General features: G+C 34.3%; 2 protein-coding genes across 2 annotated transcripts; one reads left to right on the forward strand and one right to left on the reverse strand.

The window, feature by feature from the left end:
• Positions 1-738: 738 nt before the first annotated feature.
• Positions 739-3,896, reverse strand: LOC105954090 (receptor-like protein 4). The gene is made up of 9 exons (XM_012977760.2): positions 3,577-3,896; positions 2,368-3,441; positions 2,132-2,282; positions 1,968-2,039; positions 1,759-1,827; positions 1,569-1,637; positions 1,399-1,476; positions 1,047-1,255; positions 739-946 (listed from the first exon to the last, which is right to left on the reverse strand). The coding sequence occupies exons 1-9, from the start codon at positions 3,653-3,655 to the stop codon at positions 840-842; spliced, it is 1,908 nt and encodes a 635-aa protein (XP_012833214.2). The 5' UTR covers positions 3,656-3,896; the 3' UTR covers positions 739-839.
• Positions 3,897-11,213: 7,317 nt separating this feature from the next.
• Positions 11,214-12,991, forward strand: LOC105954038 (putative galacturonosyltransferase-like 3). The gene has a single exon (XM_012977708.2). The coding sequence runs from the start codon at positions 11,473-11,475 to the stop codon at positions 12,532-12,534; it is 1,062 nt and encodes a 353-aa protein (XP_012833162.2). The 5' UTR covers positions 11,214-11,472; the 3' UTR covers positions 12,535-12,991.
• Positions 12,992-17,547: the final 4,556 nt, after the last annotated feature.

The raw sequence follows: 17,547 nt of genomic DNA on the forward strand, positions 1-17,547 counted from the left end.
CAAGAGAGAATAATGTAAAGAATTGAGAGATAAAAGTATAATATAGAGAGAAAAAAAACAGATAATAGACGGGAGAAGAAGAGACGGGAGAGAAGAGAAAATAAGATTAGGGTTTGAAAGAGTATAGTAGACAATTAAGGATAATTTTGAAATTATGAAAATATCACTTGGGTGGAATATTAGATAGGGGGTTTTCTTTAATTATTTTTGGGATGGGGTATTTTCTTAACTCATTTACCTAAATGAGGGGGTTCTTGTTAATTATCCCTTATTTATTAGAGAGTTTTGGCCAATTTTTTTAAATTTTCTTTCTTGGTAATGAAAGAACTCGAAAGGGTTTTGGCCAATTTTTTTAGATTTTCTTTTTTGGTAATGAAAGAACCCGAAAGACTTTTGGCCATTTTTTTTAAATTTTTATTTTTTGGTAATGAAAGAACTCGAAAGAGTTTTGACCATTTTTTTTAGATTGTCGTTTTTTTGGTAATGAAAGAATTCATAACCAACCATATAGATGTATTGGGTAAACCTACACTCTCGTATAACAGCTTGCAAAGCATATGAGAGACATAAACCAGAGGGATTCGAACATCGATCATTTGCCACAAACTCACTTGCCCAACGATCATTCACCAAGGAACATTTTTTTGTTTTCCAAACATTTGTATTATCTATCTCATAACTGCCATCTCAATTATCTAAGGGTATAATTATAATTTTTTTTACAAAATAAATAAAAACTTGTATCACAAAACACACTGCACATTACAAATAATGTGGTTTTCCAATAACACAAAACAAAACTCTATATCAAAAAAAATTAATGCTTCTTCTCTTTACAATCAGCTAACGTTGTAAGTTGGTATAAACCCTTTGGCATGTTGTCTCTCCATTTCAAGATCCATAAGCGATTTCTGCCGGTGATATCGATTTCTCTTTGCAGCAAGAGCTTTATACGCACGAAACAAACAAAAAACAAAATATATTTTTTTTAAATAATTGAACCAAAAAAATAAAAAAAAAATGAAGTAAACTGGAAATGAACTTACCAGTTAGTTCGTGAGGTAAACCAAAGTCGTAATCGTTTCGATGCTTCCATTTAAGGCAAAAGTATATTCCGGTTACAAGTGCAGAGAGAATAACGAGAGATGCGACACCTATTCCCACTTTGGCCCCCTTCGATAATCCGTTTTCCCCCCAAAGCAGCGAACAATTCGGCAGTGAAGGTACACCACACAATCCTTTATTACCCGACAGGCTGCAAATTTGCAATAGTAGGAACTTCTTTTATATTTTTTTTCATTATTTTGTGGAAAATTAAACAATTACAATTGACCATAATTGATAATATGCAATTAAAATTAATGATGAAAAAAGTAAATAAAAGGCATGACGACATACTCTATAGCTCCACCGTGAACCCCAATCGAATAAATATCCTCCGGGACTTGCCCTTCCAATAAGTTGCCGTTCAATAACCTGAGCGTAAGTAACACGACTAAGTAAATATTAAAAGATAAAAGTCACTTGAATTTTTTATAAATAAAATATATGAAAAAATCGCAACTTACACAAGCTGCAAGCTGGATGATGTTAGACTATCGGGAATATACCCTGTAAACTTGTTGTTTGATAAATCCCTGCATCAATACACCAGGAAAAAAAAAATCACTAATGTTCAGTTTGTCGTTTTTTAGATGCTTGCTCGGCTTTAGTGATCACAAAAATGAATCGTACACGGCAAGAGTTGTGTAATCTTACAGCTTGACAAGGGAGTTTTGGCCCAACCCTGTTGGTATATTACCTCCCAATGAATTGGAACTCAAGTTCCTACACACCAAAACATTTTTTTCTTACAGATTAATTATCATCCTAATTCAGAAAATTTACGACTACGTAAAGTTAGTTCATCGATTGATCAATAAAAGAAACGTAAACTAAATAAGTACAAGATAACAGCAGATACTTACAAGCTTACCAAATTCGTCAAAAGCACGATTTTATCACTGATATAACCTTTCAAACCTTGGCTCCCAAGATCACTAAATTCAACACAGACGGAAAATTATTACTACGTAACGATCAATCAATCTCAGACGAAAAAAGAAAATTCAAGCTACGCAAGAATTATTACATTTGGGAGACGACAAGGGCAGTTTCGTCCTTTGTGGGATGACAAGTAACACCCTCCCAAGCGTCCCAATTTGTAGGTGCGCACGGATCTCCGTTCCACCCCATTCTATCGGGCACACGAAGCGATTCCTTCAATGCTTTCATTGCAATCACTGCGCATACACAATTATCAATTCCGTTTATACGATTTAATAATTCAAACATTTGATAATTAATAATCATCTTTCTAATTTTTACCCTGATCGGGAATAGTCTTGAGATCGACGGGGACGATTGCGTAATTCTCGAGCCCACAAATAATCGGCGCCCCGACTACGGACTCGAGCCTCACATTCAAAGTGGTGCTGCTCAAATTCTTGACAACATAGCTCCAATCGTAAGCCGCGAAACTGCCAACCTCCTTAAAAACGTCAACCCTGCTGACATTGTCACCGTTCACCGTTACATCGAACACCCTCTGTCCGATTTTGGACACGGCCGCGTCGATTTCCGCAAAGTGGAACCACAGCAAGTAATCCATCTTTGCATCCACGGGCAATTCGTATTCGAGAATCCCACCCCCGTTTCCTTCCGCCGTAACTGCTGTCCGGTAAAGCTTTTCGGAGAAGTAATTAGGGCTTTTTTCGACATTAGCTATTGGTTTTCCGGCGGAGATTGGTTTGATTGTTGCGCCGTAAGCAATCGAAACGGATGTCAGCCGGAATTCGGCATCGGATTGCCAGGACCGGCTGAAAAAATCGGTGTCGTCTGTGAATCCGGGTCCCCATTGATCCGACCCGGATGAAAATCTGCCGTAGTTAACGAGGATGTAGTTGCTGGAGTTCTTGGCGTACTCGAATTCGTAGGCATTGGGTTCGATTTGGGTCAACTGGAGAGAGCCGATGACCGGAGAATCGGTGGCGATGCTGTAGAAGCAAACATCGACGATGGGTTCGTTGTGGTGGAAGAAGAGATCCGAATAGGCGCCGGAGCGGGCTACGGATTCGGGCCAAGGGGATCTCCAGGAAAAGACTATGGTGCCCTCGACGGAGACGTCGAAGGAGGGGGAGTGGGACTTGCCGTCGAAGTTGTCGTAGACGGTGAACGTGCGGAGGAAGTAGCGGCCGCCGCCGGTGGGTATGGAGTAGCAGTTCTTCTTGCCGGAGGAGATGGGGAAGTGGCGGAGGGTTTTCTCCTGCTGGTGGAGGAATAGGAGGGGCTCGGAGACAACGGAGGTGGCGCCGCCGGAGTAGAAGGCGTCGGGGAGCCACGTGGTGCGGAAGGCGTCGGTGGTGTTGACTAGGCCGCCGCAGTCAATGTGCAAACTGTAATCTGCCAAAAGAAGAAGAAAACAAGAATTGAGTTAGTTTAGTTAGTTAGCAGGAGGTGAAAATGGAAAAATTATTACAGGAAGTAGTTAAGTTAAGAAGAGTGAGTAGGTGGTGGTGATGGTGGTGGTGGACTTACTGAAGGGATAGGAGAGAGAAAGTGAGAATTGGAGGAGAGAGAGAATGAGGAGGAGGAGGAAGAGAGAGAGGAGGGACATGGTATGTGGTGGTGCTGCTGTCTGATAATGCTTGTCGTTTGGACATAAGGAAGGAAGGAAGGAACTGTGTGTGTGTGAGAGAGAGAGAGAGAGAGAGGAGAGGAGAGAGAAAGAGAAGGGGGGCGTAATTAGCGGGGAAAAGTAAACGGAGGGCGGGGACAGGATTATTGGGTTTTGAAGAACTGAAATGGAAGGAAGAAAATTCAGAGTGGGGATAGAATAGAATATAATAAAACTAGATTGGATCGATATTTGTGGCTTTTTTGGGGGGAGATATTGGACTTTTTTGGCGAGTTAGCTTAAATATTATGGACTAAAACGATTTTCTTTTTTATTTTTTTTATTATTGTCACTTTTATTAAAATATTTTAGAGAGTTATGAAATAGAGAAATTAAGTAGTCTATAAAGTTAATCATAAATGTGTTTTTTAATATTTACTATTATCTTTTTTAATTTAGCGAATTATTAATTTATATTTTTGTTGAATTGGGACCAACGAAAGATATTATTTAAACATAATGTTATGAAAAATTATTTAGTTCAATATACTAGAACCCGTTTCTCGAGCAGAAACTCTTAAAGCAGAAATGATATTGAACAATTTTATATTGATCTATGAGAAAATTATACAAGAAATTTTAAACATGTTACGGAATTCTATACAAGAAATTATAACCATGTGTAGTTAAGAAATTCTAACCATACAAGAAATTCTATATAACCGAGGGACGAAATTGATTGGTGATGTGAACTTGAAATAAGCTACAATTAAATTATATTTTATTAAGCCTTGATAGATCTATAAAAAAAGAAATGTACTATGTAATTTAAGAAATATTTCCATACATTATTAATTTATATATTAGATGGGACTTCTTAAAATTTTCGAATGTGTATTATCTTATAAATACGGTGAAATATTAATTTAGCACGTTGTTCCCAAATTGAGACCGAAAAAATATTATTTAAGTGAGATTATTAATTTATCGAGGTTCTACTGTACGTGTAATATCTATTTTAACCTTGATATTTAAGGGCTATAAATATGGCCTTAAGCAACAAACAATGCGGGGCCTAAAGTTTGATTGGTATCCTGCATTTGTTTTTCTTATGTGCACATGTACATGTATGAAGATTCAAGAGTTAGTAAGTTTGTTGGAGAAAAACAAAAATAAATGAAATGGTCGTGCAATGTTGTAATTTAATTAGACTATATAGCAATTCTTGTGGGTCCTACTATCGAAATTACATTAATGCTGGTGGTAGAGATTTGTGTCATTGGGTTACGTCCATTGCCGGAACCACAGTGGGTTAGGGGGGGGGGCCATTGCCCCCAAGATATATTTTTTATTTTCTTTTTCTAGTTGTTAGTGCAGTAGAACATCGATAAATTAATACTCGATAAATTAATAATCTCGCTTAAATAATAAATTTTTCCGGTCCCGACTTGGGGACAACGTGCTAAATTAATAATTCGCTAAATTATATAAGATAATACACATTCGAAAAATTTAAGAAGCCCCATATAATATATAAATGAATAATGCATAAAAATAGTTCTTAAATTACATGGTATAGACATATTTTATAGATCTATGAAAACTTAATACAATATAATTTAATTGTTGCTTGTTTCTTGAAGTTCACATTACCATCAATTTCGTCCCTCACTTTTCTTAACATGGTTAGAATTTTCGGTATATTTTTCTCATAAGTCAACGTAAAATCGTTCTATACCATTGTTGTTTTAAGAGCTTCCGTTCGTGAAACGACCTCTATAATGCATTGAACTAATGGTATAATGAATAATATACACGTAAAAAATTTAAAAAAAAATGTTATTATTGAAAATAAAAATAAAAGTAATTTCATAAATTAATAATTAATTAATTAATGTATAGATTAATAATTATTAATTTATCGATAAGTTAATATTTCGCTAAATTAATGAAATCTTAATGGTCCCAACTGTATTAATTTATAGAGGTTTCACTGTAGTACTTTTGTAAATGATTATTTAAAAAAAATGAGTAAATACTTACTCATTTTATATTATCTTCTATAAATACTCTGAAAAAATAAATTGCGGGCTGTGCCCCGAACACCATAAACTTATCTCATCGACCAGTAGAATACTTAGCGGTCGTGCTCAACCAAATATTATTTGGGCGGGTGCGGACTTAGGTGAATTTGTGGTTGGAGGGTTTAATTTTATGGGCTGCATTACTTTGTTATCAGTTCTCATTATCATATATTTTTTTTTTGATAAGAACTCATTATCATATATTAATTGCTTCCCTTTTCATATGTCGCATCTTTGTATCCATATAAAATTATAAATTAAATATATGATTTATGAACATGACAACTTGACAAGTATAGAGCCTCCAATTTATTGCTATTTACATTCATAATTTTATTTGCATGGGGTGATATAGGCACGGGATGTGACAAACGTCGTTCGAGTTTTAATAATACCGTTTTCGTGTTTCAAATTTTCCCAAAATCTGCCAAAATCAGGTTCGAAGTCAAAACGGCAATAGTAAAACTGAAACGACATTTAACATTTCAGTATAGGCATACCATATTTAATTTTATAGAATATTTATTTAATTAAATAATTAAGGAAGTTTCACTAATAACACAAAAAGGATTGTATTCATTCTCATATACCGAAATGAGTTTGGGGGTTCTACTAATAACCTGGGTGAAAATAAATTTTATCACATTTTATTTTAATAAAGAAGTAACTAGCAACAAACAATATAGATGTGCATCAAGTAAGAGCCCGTTTGGCTAAGCTTATTTAACACATCTTATAAGCTCCTACATCTGATAAGATGTTTTTTTTGGATATGTACCTTATAAGTTATTTTTTGTTTTTATAAGTTGTTCAGGTGTTTGGAAATAAAATGTCTGTTTATTGCTATAATGACAAAAGAGTACATGACGCTAGTATAATTGTTAAACTTATTTGACTCAAATACTTTTGTTCCTAAAATATTATTATAATATTTACAAATTATTTTTTCAAATAATAATAATAATATAAAATTATATAATAATATAAAATAAAAGTTGTAAAAGAAATATATTTTTTTTTGTAGATGAAAGAAATATAATTTATTATGGCGATAATAAGAATATTCGTGTATTTTTATATACATATAAAATATAAATAGAGAATAATTTTTTTTTACAATTATTATGATAATTACGATAATTATATTTAACTAATTATTAATCTTGATTACAAGAATACGTTGTTTTGATAAAATATAAATATTATTAGTATTCATGTAATATAATAAAGTATTTGAGGGTAATTTTGTATTTTAAGTGTTTTAGTAAAGAAGCAAATAAGATCTTAAAGAAAAAATGTGGGGTAGAGGTACTTTTTTAAAAACATCTTATAAGCTCCCTAACAGCTTATTTTTTGAAAAAATAAGATATTTTGCAATTTTTTTACCAAACACCTTTTAACAACTTATAAGCTCCTAAACATCTTATAAGATGTTTTTAGGAGCTTATAAGCTTACCCAAACAGGCTCTAAATCTCCGATTCACTATATTGCAATAACTTGAAAATAACATATAAATCATGTGTGATAACGTCCAACGATAAAACGTCGACTGGGAAATTATATTCGAAACTCAGATCATTTGACTCCGCACCATCTCGTTCACCAATTATGCCACCATTACCAAAAAATATCATCACATGTTAAATGCATATATTGAAGGCTCGATATTTTTCAATAAAACGAGATCGAATTGGCAACAAGCAGTTGTCTAGGAGGGAAAATTTAATTTATTTGGTGTTGGCCGAAAACCTACACGCAAGTGCACGTATCGTACAAGCTTAATATAGTGGACTAGAAGTCCGGATATCGAACCCACAGGGAATATTTAATTATCTAATCCTAGACGCTAAATTCTACCAATTATTATCAAGCCCACCCTACACAGTCGAATTTTAGAGAGAATTAACTAAATTAAACTAAATTAAAAGCAAGCAAAAACAAGAAAGCAATTTAAAACGAAGATTTAATCAAGATAAGCAAGCCTAGGATTTTATTCTTCCCCCTATGTGATTATTACTCCCCCAATTCCTTCAATTGTGCAAGCAATTAACCCGGATTATTAACCTGAGATGCTAAAATAATCATAACCCGCTTCCGCGTGTATTACGATTCTAATACTCTAGATTCAATTACTATATTCCTATACAATTAATTCTAGAACACAACATTAAGCACAAATCTCAATAATGGCTACCTAAGAGATTAACTATATTCATATGTTAATACTACAAAGGCTCTTCTACCACAGTTCTAATTATTAACCCGATCTTCCGATTCATGCGATTAACAATAACATAAAAGCGCATAAAGTGGCCAGTTTCATGAACTTAATAAAACAAGTAGAAGAAATAATCCGGAATTAAAACTTGAATAAAATCATAGAATTGGGTTCATAAATCCCACATAGGGTTCCAAATAAAATCATAGAAATAAGAAAATTAGCTACTCATGATTAAAGGAAAAACACAAATAAAATAAGTCATAAACGATAAATCTATGCTTAGAGTCTTCGAATTCTTCGTCTTCGTTATTGCTTTGTTGCTCTTGAAATTGCGTAAAAAGATCCTCAATTGTGTGCTTGGCTTGGTCTTATATAGGGTGAAGAACTTGGGGAAGAAGGCAGTTTCCTTGTGCAATTAAAATCCCTTTACTGCGCAGCTTCGGAGTCTCGGACGGGGGTCCCAGCTTTAAATCTTCAGAATTTTGATTTTTTCACTTTTGGCCCATATTTCCTCCAAAATTGCAGTTTTGACCCCATACTTTTCCAATTCTTCAATTTGTACCTAAAATACAATAAATCAACTTTTTAAGCACCAATTATCGTTAAAACACACCAAAAGCTCAAATAAAAAGATACGATAAAGTGTAAAAATATACACTTAACATTTGGTCCCAGTCATTTTCAATTCGAAAAAAGTAGCTCTTCAACCACTAGTAAATACGAATTGAGGGTATATATCACTTTATGCATACAGTGGGAGAATGAATTAAAGGGGAAAATTTTAAAATAAATAAAAATTTGAAAAAATATGAGCTAATTACAGCAAAAGGGAATAAACAGAAAAGAATCATAGTTACTAGTACAAGAAAGCAAGGATCAACCCTAATTAGGTAATGAAAGCATATGCTAATTAGAAAAATATATGAAAAAAAAAATTATAAAAAAAGGCAATGAAGACAGGTCTTACCAGTTACCACTTAGTGGTGAGTGGTGACCCTCCACTAGTATAAATTAATTAATTGTAAAGAAAATATATATATTATATTAATCTATATAAAAATGGATTGGGCGAAACCCATTTTCCCACTCCGGTTTTCGCTTTTCGTTCAGCTCATTTAATACTAAACGACGCCGTTTTGTTTTTTTCCCGGGCCAAAAGTAGCGCTCGTGTTTTTTCTCTTCCAAATTCTTTTATTTCGGTGGCCTCTCTGCCGGCCCATGGTGGTCGTGTGATGTGTTTTAAGTGTGCAAGCCTTTTTTAATCTCTTGACCCGTATTTGTTGAATGATCACCTCAACCAAAATTTTAAGCTCTTACTGAAATGTATCATTGAACGACGAATACGCCGTGGCCTCCTTCTTCAACCTCCGGCACCACCCCAAACAACTTCTCTTCCGCCTACCATCTCGTCAAATCTGAATTCCCTTTTTCCATTCGGCTCGCGCCATTTCTTTCCGCCAAAAATCCCACCGTTCGTTCGGCCCGGTGAGTGCTGGCTATATAAAGATTGGCCATGATCAATTTCTCTTGAACCAGGGGCATTTTCGGTATTGCATATATGGGGTCAAATAGTTTTGTTATTTTTTTTCAAAAGAAAATGCATTTGAATTCAGCCCACTTGAAGGGGGCAGGCGCCGGGGTTAATTTAATTGAGCCTACCTAATCATTATATTTTTTGGCCCAAGGAGCTAGTCTGGCCCAGTCACAGAAAATTTGTACATTCAATCTATTGTAAGATTAATTTCAAAATAATTGTTTAATCAAGTACTAATCAACCATGTTATAAGAAAATAAATGTTGAATGGAACTAATCTATATCACCGATTTGAAAATAATCGGAGAAAAAGGATAACTATACAATGTACATTTAGTAATTTTGGTTAAAAAATTTGGTACGAGACCAATATTTAAGTAATAGTTTATTGAAAACCACTAACTGAATACATATTACGGTGCCAAACAAAGCTTTAACGAGGACCCTCGATCTTCAATAATATAAAATCTTTATTAGCCAAAAAAAAAAAAAAGAATACAAATATGATCTAGAGATATGTAATAAATTTATTTTCTTGCTTCAATACTTGATGTGTTTTGAAATTCCCTTGTTATATTAATTGATTGGTGTTCTATTATGCCCTCTTTCAAAATTGTCGTTGGCACGGTATGAATCGACCGGGGTAGAATCGTGTTTAAATGACGGGATACAGTTATGTTCAAATATATTACTAAGATTTTATTATTATGAAACTTTTGTTACGTGATTATGATATAATATTTAGAAATATATTATATATAATCTGCAATCGATTTACTTTTGATTTATCACCGACTCGCGCTTTTTATAACATTGCTCCAAACGGAACACAATTTAGGGTATTTGGATTAATGAGGAAATGAAGTTTAATCACTTCTTCTAGTCCAAATGAAGTAATTAATTAACCTAACCCTGATTTTTGCAATAAGAAACTGATTAGTGCACGTTATTAGTAATGAGATGATATCTGGACCGTTCACTACACCAAACTCTACGGTAGTTAGTGTTATTCACTACTGACCGTTGATTGAACGGTTGCAAAAACGTTTCCGAGCAACCAGTACCACAGGATTTGTGCCTACGCCATTAAAGTATTAAAATAGATGAGAGAGTAAAATCTGCTGGTTTCCAGGCTGGATCTCATAATACTGATTTCAATTTTTGGTCCCATCCCATCAACAATAAGTAACACATTCTGTACTCTACTCCTATTACACCAATTGTCAAATATACCCCTAACTAATTCTTCATTGTCTTTTTAAAAATTAATAGTCTGCATTTGACTTCTTATACTTGGGCAAAAACTAAACATTGTTTGTTAATTATGAACAAAAAATAATTGAAAATATATTTTATTAAATATCTGATATCAGGTTTTGAGTTCACTATAATATATACAGTTTAATCTCTAGAAATTATTACAATTATAACTAGTAAAAATTCTATTATTTTAATAAAATATTAAATTATCGAACTAATTATTTTTTATTTTTTTTTGATGTGTGGTGACCAAAGAAACTATTATTATTCTATTCAAGTAATTAACTTATTTACTCAAAAAAAAAAAAATTAACTTATCAAAGGTTCAGTGTATATAGATAATGTATTCATGTTAGATAATTTATATTTCTAAAATGGATCAGATGTTTTCTATTCTTCCAAAAAAAATTAATTAATGATCTTGAATGAGCAAAAAGGTTGACCATTAAAAAATTGAGTCAAAATTCAAAATTTTTAATTTTATTTCAGAAAAAAAAAAAGTGTTTAAGATATCTGTATTTTACATAAATGGTCAAACTACCAGATTATACTGTTTACCAAATAAGAAAAATTCATGGGGTATAAATGTCATTCCACTTTACATTTCCATTCAGTCTTCCCTTCTTCCTTATCTCATAATATTCATTCATAATGAATCTCCACCACCACAACCACCGCACAAAACTATCCTAATTATCACCGCCGCCGCAAGCCACCATGAAACCCAACCTCCGTCTCCTACCCACCACCATCACCGCCGTCCTCCTCCTACTCCTCTCCCCGACGCACTCCGCCGCAAACAACCACCCGCAATTCAACGAAGCACCCGCATTCCGCAATGGCAACTCCTGCTCACCTCCCCAACACCACCACAACTCCACCACCGCCGCCGCCGCCGACGACGACGTCCACATCGCAATGACACTGGACTACTCCTCCCCATACCTCCGCGGCTCCATCGCCGCCGTGCTCTCAGTCCTCCAGCACTCCACCTGCCCGGAGAACACAGTCTTCCACTTCCTGGCAACACCCAACCACCACCCCCAACTCCTCACCACCATCACCACCACCTTCCCGTACCTAAACTTCCACCTCTACTCCTTCAACCCCGCCACCGTGAACCACCTAATCTCCACCTCCATCCGCCGCGCCCTCGACCAGCCCCTGAACTACGCCCGCATCTACCTCGCCGACCTCCTCCCGCAATCCGTCGGCCGGATAATCTACCTCGACTCCGACCTAATCGTCGTCGACGACATCGCCAAACTCTGGCGAATAAACCTCAATTCCCACGTGCTCGGAGCCCCCGAATACTGCCACGCAAACTTCAGCCATTACTTCACGCCCAAGTTCTGGTCAAACTCAAACCCCTTCTTCTCCACCACCTTCAGAAACCGGAAGCCCTGCTACTTCAACACCGGAGTAATGGTGATCGACCTCGCCAGGTGGCGGAGCCACCGCTTCACGCGGAAGCTCGAGTACTGGATGAGCATCCAGAAAAGATACAGGATCTACGAGCTGGGATCTCTGCCGCCGTTTCTGCTCGTCTTCGCCGGAAACGTGGAGGCGGTGGAGCACCGGTGGAACCAGCACGGGCTCGGCGGAGATAACCTGGAAGGGCTGTGCAGAGATCTCCACCCGGGTCCGGTGAGCTTGCTGCATTGGAGCGGGAAGGGGAAACCATGGCTGAGGCTCGACGCTAAGAAGGCTTGTACCTTGGATTATCTTTGGTCGCCTTATGACTTGTACAGGCATGCGTCTCTATATTCGGACGGCTGAACTCGACCGCAGAGGATCGCAGCCCCCGGAAGAAATTAAAATTAAAAATAATACCGTCGTGAATAATTGAGGTGTGATGAGTTGGTGACAGTTGGGAGAAGAGGGGGGAAAGTGAATTGAAAGGCAAATGCATGGTTGAGGGAGAGGACAAAAGTTTGGAAGAATATTATGATGACGTCATTATCAGGGGTAGCATTGGAATGCGTGAATTTTGTTTTTTTTTTTAGAGTTAAATGTGGTGTATTGGATTTTACACAGCTTTAATATTTTGAACAATCTGATGGCCGGTGGAATGTAGGTGGTGGCGGGAGGCGGCTCAGCCGTGTGAGGGTATATTATTTTTTTTTTTTGGTAGAATAATAAAACCAAGTGGTTGTTTGTTTGTGATGACGTTAATTGGGTGGTGGTGGGTACATATATATATATATATATTTTCACTTGTGACATATTTTTCCTTGATTATTTATGAGCTCACATGAATTTTGTAAGTATCTTCTAAGATTCTTGTGTTTTTTTATTTTTATACTTTTATTATTATGAATTTGTTTGAGGTGTCGGTTGAGGGCATATTTGGAATTGGAGTGTTTGAGCATTAGTGGAAGGTGCTTATTCGATTTTTCTTGAATAGTACAGTGATGTTATTTTTTAATTAGTGAAATGTGTTTCTTTGTCTATTCAATTCCAGTTAAGACGTATGGTACTACCCTAGTATTTATGCTGTTATAAATATTAAATAGCAACAACATGAATAAAATTTGAGTACTTTATTGGAGCTAAATTAAACCATAAGAAATTATTGTGATCATGTAATATTAGAGCAAACTTTTTTCTTATTTTTTTGAATCTAAAATATTTGTGTCAGTCTTAAATGATCTGTAAATTTAGGATTGAAATTGGTCTTGATCACGAAAAACACTGAAGTTTGGATAACTTGAACCTGCAGAAAACCTCGTTGTTACAGATTTAATTTGTTCTTGACGAAAGTCGATTAGGGTTAATCGATCTTATATATCACCTGTCGATCAAGATAAGTCATTGCTATCTGCATAATGAAGTTAATAATTAATCAAAAGTAGTTCTCTTAAATGTTCTAAAAAGTCATCATAAGTCATTTAGTGGTCTGGGCTAAAAATGATCATAACTCGTAGAAAGATTTGATGTGCAAAAAAAGATCTGTAATTAAAATATAGTGGACCTAATTAAATGAAATGGGCCCAAGCCCAATAATGATTTTTTTTTAATTAATATTATTCAATTGTGGACTACGTTAAATATTTGTCATTTCAGATTATTGTTCTAACAGTTGGAGCAAGTAAGTTTGCGTAAATCAGTTCGAATCCCTTTGCCAATGGTCTAGATCGAACTTTTTACACATGGTTAAATTAATGTGGTTTAAATCTCTGGTATAGTTTGCAAGCTATTATACATTAGTGTAGATAGGTTTACCGAGTGCTCAATTCATTCGCTTAGATAATATTTTCTTCCAGTCCCAAATCGGTAAAAATATGTTGAATTATTAATTCGATAATTTAATTTATCGTTGAAGTAATAAAAATTTATTAGTTCCGATCGACTATATTAATTTAAAGAGATTTAAGTGTAAGTTTGATTGAAGTCATATATTCGCAGTGCACTAGTGCTCCATGAGTTAATACCTCACTATATTAAAGAATGCAATTTATGTTCACATTTAATTGATTGACTAATTCCAAATGTGACCCAGCCCATCTCTTAAATAAGAGCACAAAATTAAAGCCCAACCTCCACATCATCTTAAATTAGTGCTAATTCTTTCTTTGCTTAATTATTTTCTAGCCAAAACACTATGAGAAAATTGCAAAATAGAAACAAACAAAGCTAATAAGTTGATTGTTTATTCATAAACTAATTTAATGAATGGCAGCAAAGATTTTGCTGTATTTGTACGAAACGCAAATATTAATTGCGAATTAAGTAATTAATGGTACAGTTAAGGAGCTGTCATTAATTAATTAGTCATAAGCTCAAGTTCACATGAGTTTCCTGTCTGAATTAAGCAAAGTGTGTATCGATATTCGATTCCGCACGTAAGATTACAACTGTGTAAGCTCATGACATAGTACAGAAAAAATCTGACTTTTCACCATTAAAAAATTATAATTAACTTAATTATATTAATCTCTGCTAATTAATTATTTACGTGTGGGGCTGTGGCCAAGTTCAAGAAGCAAAAGTTTTGAACTGGTAGCCGCGCGCATACCGTGTGGAACGCTTCGAACGAAAAGAACAGGCTTGAGCCTCGTTTGGTAGCCAAAATATGATTAATTAAGTTATAAAGTTATTTTAATTCTTTCTATAATATAATTGTAGGCTGGTCTAAAAAGTTACGTTAACTAGATATGAAAAAAATATATAAGGAGAGTACATATTGGATCATATATATATATACATTTAGACAACAGTGGATACATGATTTTAAGTTCGAGGGAGTCGAATGCATTAAAAAAATCCCAAGAGTGGACTCCTAATGCGATTGTACACAAGTTTTTATATTTCTATCTAAATTTAGTCGATATTTGAGAAATATTGGGGAGGGGGCATGACCCCCTCTGGCCGTATGCTGACTCCGCCATTGCATTTGGACATTTGGTTAGTGATTATTAGTGTTTGTGGATGTTATCGATTAGAAAAATATGACATTTGAGAATGTAAATGTTAAATTTTATATGGATAATGGTGTTACATTGAACTTTTAAATGTTAAAGTATTATGTTTTAATACAAAAAAGGAAAATGTTGATATTATTAAAAGAAGAACAAGAAGCTGCTGGTAAAGCCCTAAAAGCTTAATTAATCTCTAATGGAAGCTAAAGCTCAAAAATCAACGTGGAACAGTTTTCTCACAGTAGTTGATATTAAAAAAAAAAAAAAAAAAAAAAAAAACCCTCTTGGTTTTGAAAATAATCTTACAAAAAAAAGAATTAAAAATATGATGTCGAGAATAGTTGGAACAAGGCCATATGAACATCGAGACTGTCACGTGCGGGCCTGACTTTCTTGTTCAGTACAACACACAGTATTTTTTATGTATATAAGGTACAATTAATACTAGCATGGGAAACTTCAAACTGCTCACATTTGGAAATATTATTTAATCGTAGTACTTCACATTAATTTTTTTTATGTCGAATAATGATAATTATTATTATTAATTGGCATTTATCTTGCATGATCTAATTGAATTTTCCAACGTATTGGGGTTTGCCCTACTGTACTTCATTATTCATTATATTCTCAATTATGCATGTTTCAATATATAATATATATAGTACTCCATTATATAGGTATTATCTCCATGCATTATTGCTTTAGTACTTTCAACGTTGAATAGAAAGAAAATAAAACTAAAAATTGAAATCCCATCAACTTCATTTATTCATAGATAAGTGAAATTATTTACATAGTTGAAAGTAAAACCGAGCACGGAAAATTAAGTGTAACGGGCACTTTGCATCCTCCAATTGCATGTTTCTGACATTTTATACATTTATATATATTGAAAAAAATAGCATTTTGCACTCTCGAATTTGGCCTAATGCACCATGCAATACACCTTTAATTGGAAAATTGGCCTGCTATCCTTAACAGTGAGTCAACATAAACCAAAAGTTTTTCGTCAGTCTTTTTGGTTGAAAGTTTCATTAAGTTTTTTTTAGAAATGAGAAAGACAATGCCCCCTTTAACTATTACAAACCGGCCGGTTGCAGGTCAGTTTTCTATAGTAAAAGGTATAGCAGGGTGCAAACTACCAAGCAAGTTGCTATTCGAGATTACAAATTAAAGTGCTAATTTTACAATGTAATATGGTGCGACGATTATTTAGATGAATTAATCAGCTTTTACATGCAACAATTAACTAATCATGGTTGTCCCGCAAGAGATGATCTAGCGGCTGGAGCAAGTGCGTCTGTGTCAATTCACCCACGTTCGAATTCCATTGTAAACAGTCGCTAGGTTGAGCTTCTCACACATGGTTAGCCTATTATAGTGAAAATCACTTGCATAATTTTCAAGTTACTATACGAGAGTATAAATTTATCACATATTACCTATATAGTTGAATGTAGCTTCCTTTATCACCAAAAAGAAAAATTAATTAATTATGGGCTTAATTATGTCATATATATGTGTGTGAAAACGATAAATTGGACCACTTTGTATGTCGATAACGTGAAGTTATATGGCAAATAATTGAAACAAATTGGAGTAGTATTTGTCGTTCATGAGAAACAACAAAAAGCCTAGATCTGTAGCACAATTACCAAGATTGACCTTTTGGGGTTATTAGGGTTTCCTTGCCTTTAGAAGAGCACGAAGGTTACATTGCTTTACTAACACATTAATTAGTTGTAATTAAAATTTTAATCAAAAGTGCACTAATTAACTTGTATTTTGATCCAATTGTTGTACTAATACAAAATTGTTAACCAAGTACTTTAGTTTTAATTAATGGTCCCAACCTTGAAATTTATGCTTATTGGGGTTGAGAATAAAGTAGTAATTTACAAGGGGAATATGAATTATATGGCTCGCCGATTTGTATTTCACGTGGGAGCTCTTGACTGTTACTTTGATTTATTTAATTTATTATTTTACATTATTTATTCTGAAATTCTTTAATTTTACCCCTTCCATAAGAATCTTTTATATTTATATATTTATATATGCGAATGACTCTAACCCATAGCTAATTAGAGGGGTTGTGACGAAGCTTATAAGCTGTCAAAATGAGCTTGTAAAATGTTCAAAAGCTTATGAACTCTTTTAATGTGTGTAATAATTTTTTTTTAAATCTTACAAATTTGAAAGATAAGTTGTTGGAGAGCTTTTAATATTTTTTGTTCTTAAAATTATTTATACCTTAAATTTTTTATTTAAGATCTTATAATTAAAATAACTAATAAACTCATTATCCAAACACTTTAAAAAATTAACTCAAAAAATAAGGCGTAACAACTTATGATCTCTTAAAATA

Source organism: Erythranthe guttata, chromosome 12 (assembly GCF_056151865.1).
Source record: "Erythranthe guttata isolate IM_541 chromosome 12, IM_541, whole genome shotgun sequence".
NCBI classification, from domain to species: Eukaryota; Viridiplantae; Streptophyta; class Magnoliopsida; order Lamiales; family Phrymaceae; genus Erythranthe; species Erythranthe guttata.

What these genes read in the sequence shown, in the direction of transcription:
- LOC105954038 (XM_012977708.2), top strand. Translation starts at nt 11,473, where the DNA reads ATGAAACCCAACCTCCGTCTCCTACCCACCACCATCACCGCCGTCCTC.
- LOC105954090 (XM_012977760.2), bottom strand. Translation starts at nt 3,655, where the DNA reads ATGTCCCTCCTCTCTCTCTTCCTCCTCCTCCTCATTCTCTCTCTCCTC. An exon ending in TCATCCAGCTTGCAGCTTGT is followed by an intron (nt 1,477 to 1,568) that starts GTAAGTTGCGAT and finishes ACTTACGCTCAG; the next exon opens with GTTATTGAACGGCAACTTAT. An exon ending in GTTCACGGTGGAGCTATAGA is followed by an intron (nt 1,256 to 1,398) that starts GTATGTCGTCAT and finishes GCAAATTTGCAG; the next exon opens with CCTGTCGGGTAATAAAGGAT.